Source organism: Aphanomyces astaci (genome assembly GCF_000520075.1).
Source record: "Aphanomyces astaci strain APO3 unplaced genomic scaffold supercont1.43, whole genome shotgun sequence".
In the NCBI taxonomy this organism is placed as follows: domain Eukaryota; phylum Oomycota; class Saprolegniomycetes; order Saprolegniales; family Verrucalvaceae; genus Aphanomyces; species Aphanomyces astaci.
Window position 1 is genome coordinate 113223 of NW_009798306.1, and position 1412 is coordinate 114634.

Genomic DNA, 1412 nt, shown 5'->3' on the forward strand with positions numbered 1-1412 from the left:
GACGCACAAGATGCACATGGGCGCGATCCATTCGTCATGCAAGGCGTCCATCGGCCACGACGACGACGACGACGACGACGCGTAGGTCATCATGTTTCCGAGAAAGTTGCTCACACACGATGTCGTCAGTAGGACGAGCCACGTCGTGGCCACCGATGACCAGCTCGCGATCGAGCGCAAGGATGTGTTCTATTTTGCGTACGACTTATTTATCCATAAGATAAATGATTCTTCATTTATTCCAACCTTGGTAGAGTCTTAGCCTTCTAAGCTACATGATCGTGTTTGATTAAATGATTCTTCATTTATTCCAACCTTGGTAGAGTCTTAGCCTTCTAAGCTACTTCACCGTTTTTGATTAAATGAGTCTTCATTTATTCCAACCTTGGTAGAGTCTTAGCCTTCGAAGCTACATGATCGTGTTTGATTAAATGAGTCTTCATTTATTCCAACCTTGGTAGAGTCTTAGCCTTCGAAGCTACATGATCGTGTTTGATTAAATGAGTCTTCATTTATTCCAACCTTGGTAGAGTTTATCATCGTGTTTGATACTAGTACATATTCAAACGATTAGAACGGGATGCACAGTGTTCTGGGGACTCTCGCGCACCGAAGAGCAGGCGCATATCCACGCGATCCGCGCGTTTTCCAAGGCCAGCGTCAAGCACATGGAGGTAGAAGACATGGACTTCTGCTACGGAGCCACGAGTAGGTATGTTTGGTCGACAGGACTTTATTCACTCGAATGAGTAGTAAGTACTACTTACACAGGTAGTTCATCCCTGTTCTAGTGTCATGAACGACGTGATCACGCTGAGCTCATTCCGGTCGTCGGAGAAGATTGCGATTTCGTTTGCGATGGCGCAGTCATGCAAGCTGGACGTGTTTGAAGAGCGCGTGGAAGACTCGACGAAGGAGACGCGCCACATCCCGCAGACCCTCGCCAACACGGGCGAGATCAAAAAGTACTCGCAAAAGGACATCTCGCAGCTGATTGGTCGGCTGTTTATCGAGGTACTAGTAGTAGTACTAGAAAGAGTGATGGTCACGAGTGTGGGTGTATGATATTTTAGCGCAGTGACATCAACCTGAACTCGGACATGCTGGACGATCCCGACTTCTTCTGGGACGACGACGAGTACCAGCCACTGTACAAGAACATGATCAAGTACTTGGACGTGGCGAATAGGGTGCATATCCTCAACACGCGGCTGGACGTCCTTCGTGAATTGTAAGGAGCTCTGGATGTGATGAATGATACTAAGTATGGGAATGCATGGCTTAGGCTGGACGTGCTGAGTGAGCAGCTGGAGCGGCAGCATGCCACTAAGCTCGAATGGATCGTGATCTGGCTGATCGTGGCCGAGGTGGTCGTCAAGGTCTTCTGGAGCATCCTCGTCAAGGACATCCTC

The 1412-nt window shown here is 48.6% G+C and overlaps 1 protein-coding gene across 1 annotated transcript in view; it reads left to right on the plus strand.

Annotated features, from left to right (window-relative positions):
* Positions 1-1412, plus strand: part of H257_12797 (hypothetical protein) — a gene marked incomplete at both ends in the record, with an annotated part of 7755 nt that overhangs the window by 3554 nt on the left and 2789 nt on the right. Inside the window, 3 exons of the mRNA XM_009840126.1 lie at positions 792-1014; positions 1074-1231; positions 1286-1379. Coding sequence (XP_009838428.1) covers positions 792-1014; positions 1074-1231; positions 1286-1379 — 475 coding nt within the window. The remainder of the gene's footprint in view (positions 1-791; positions 1015-1073; positions 1232-1285; positions 1380-1412) is intronic.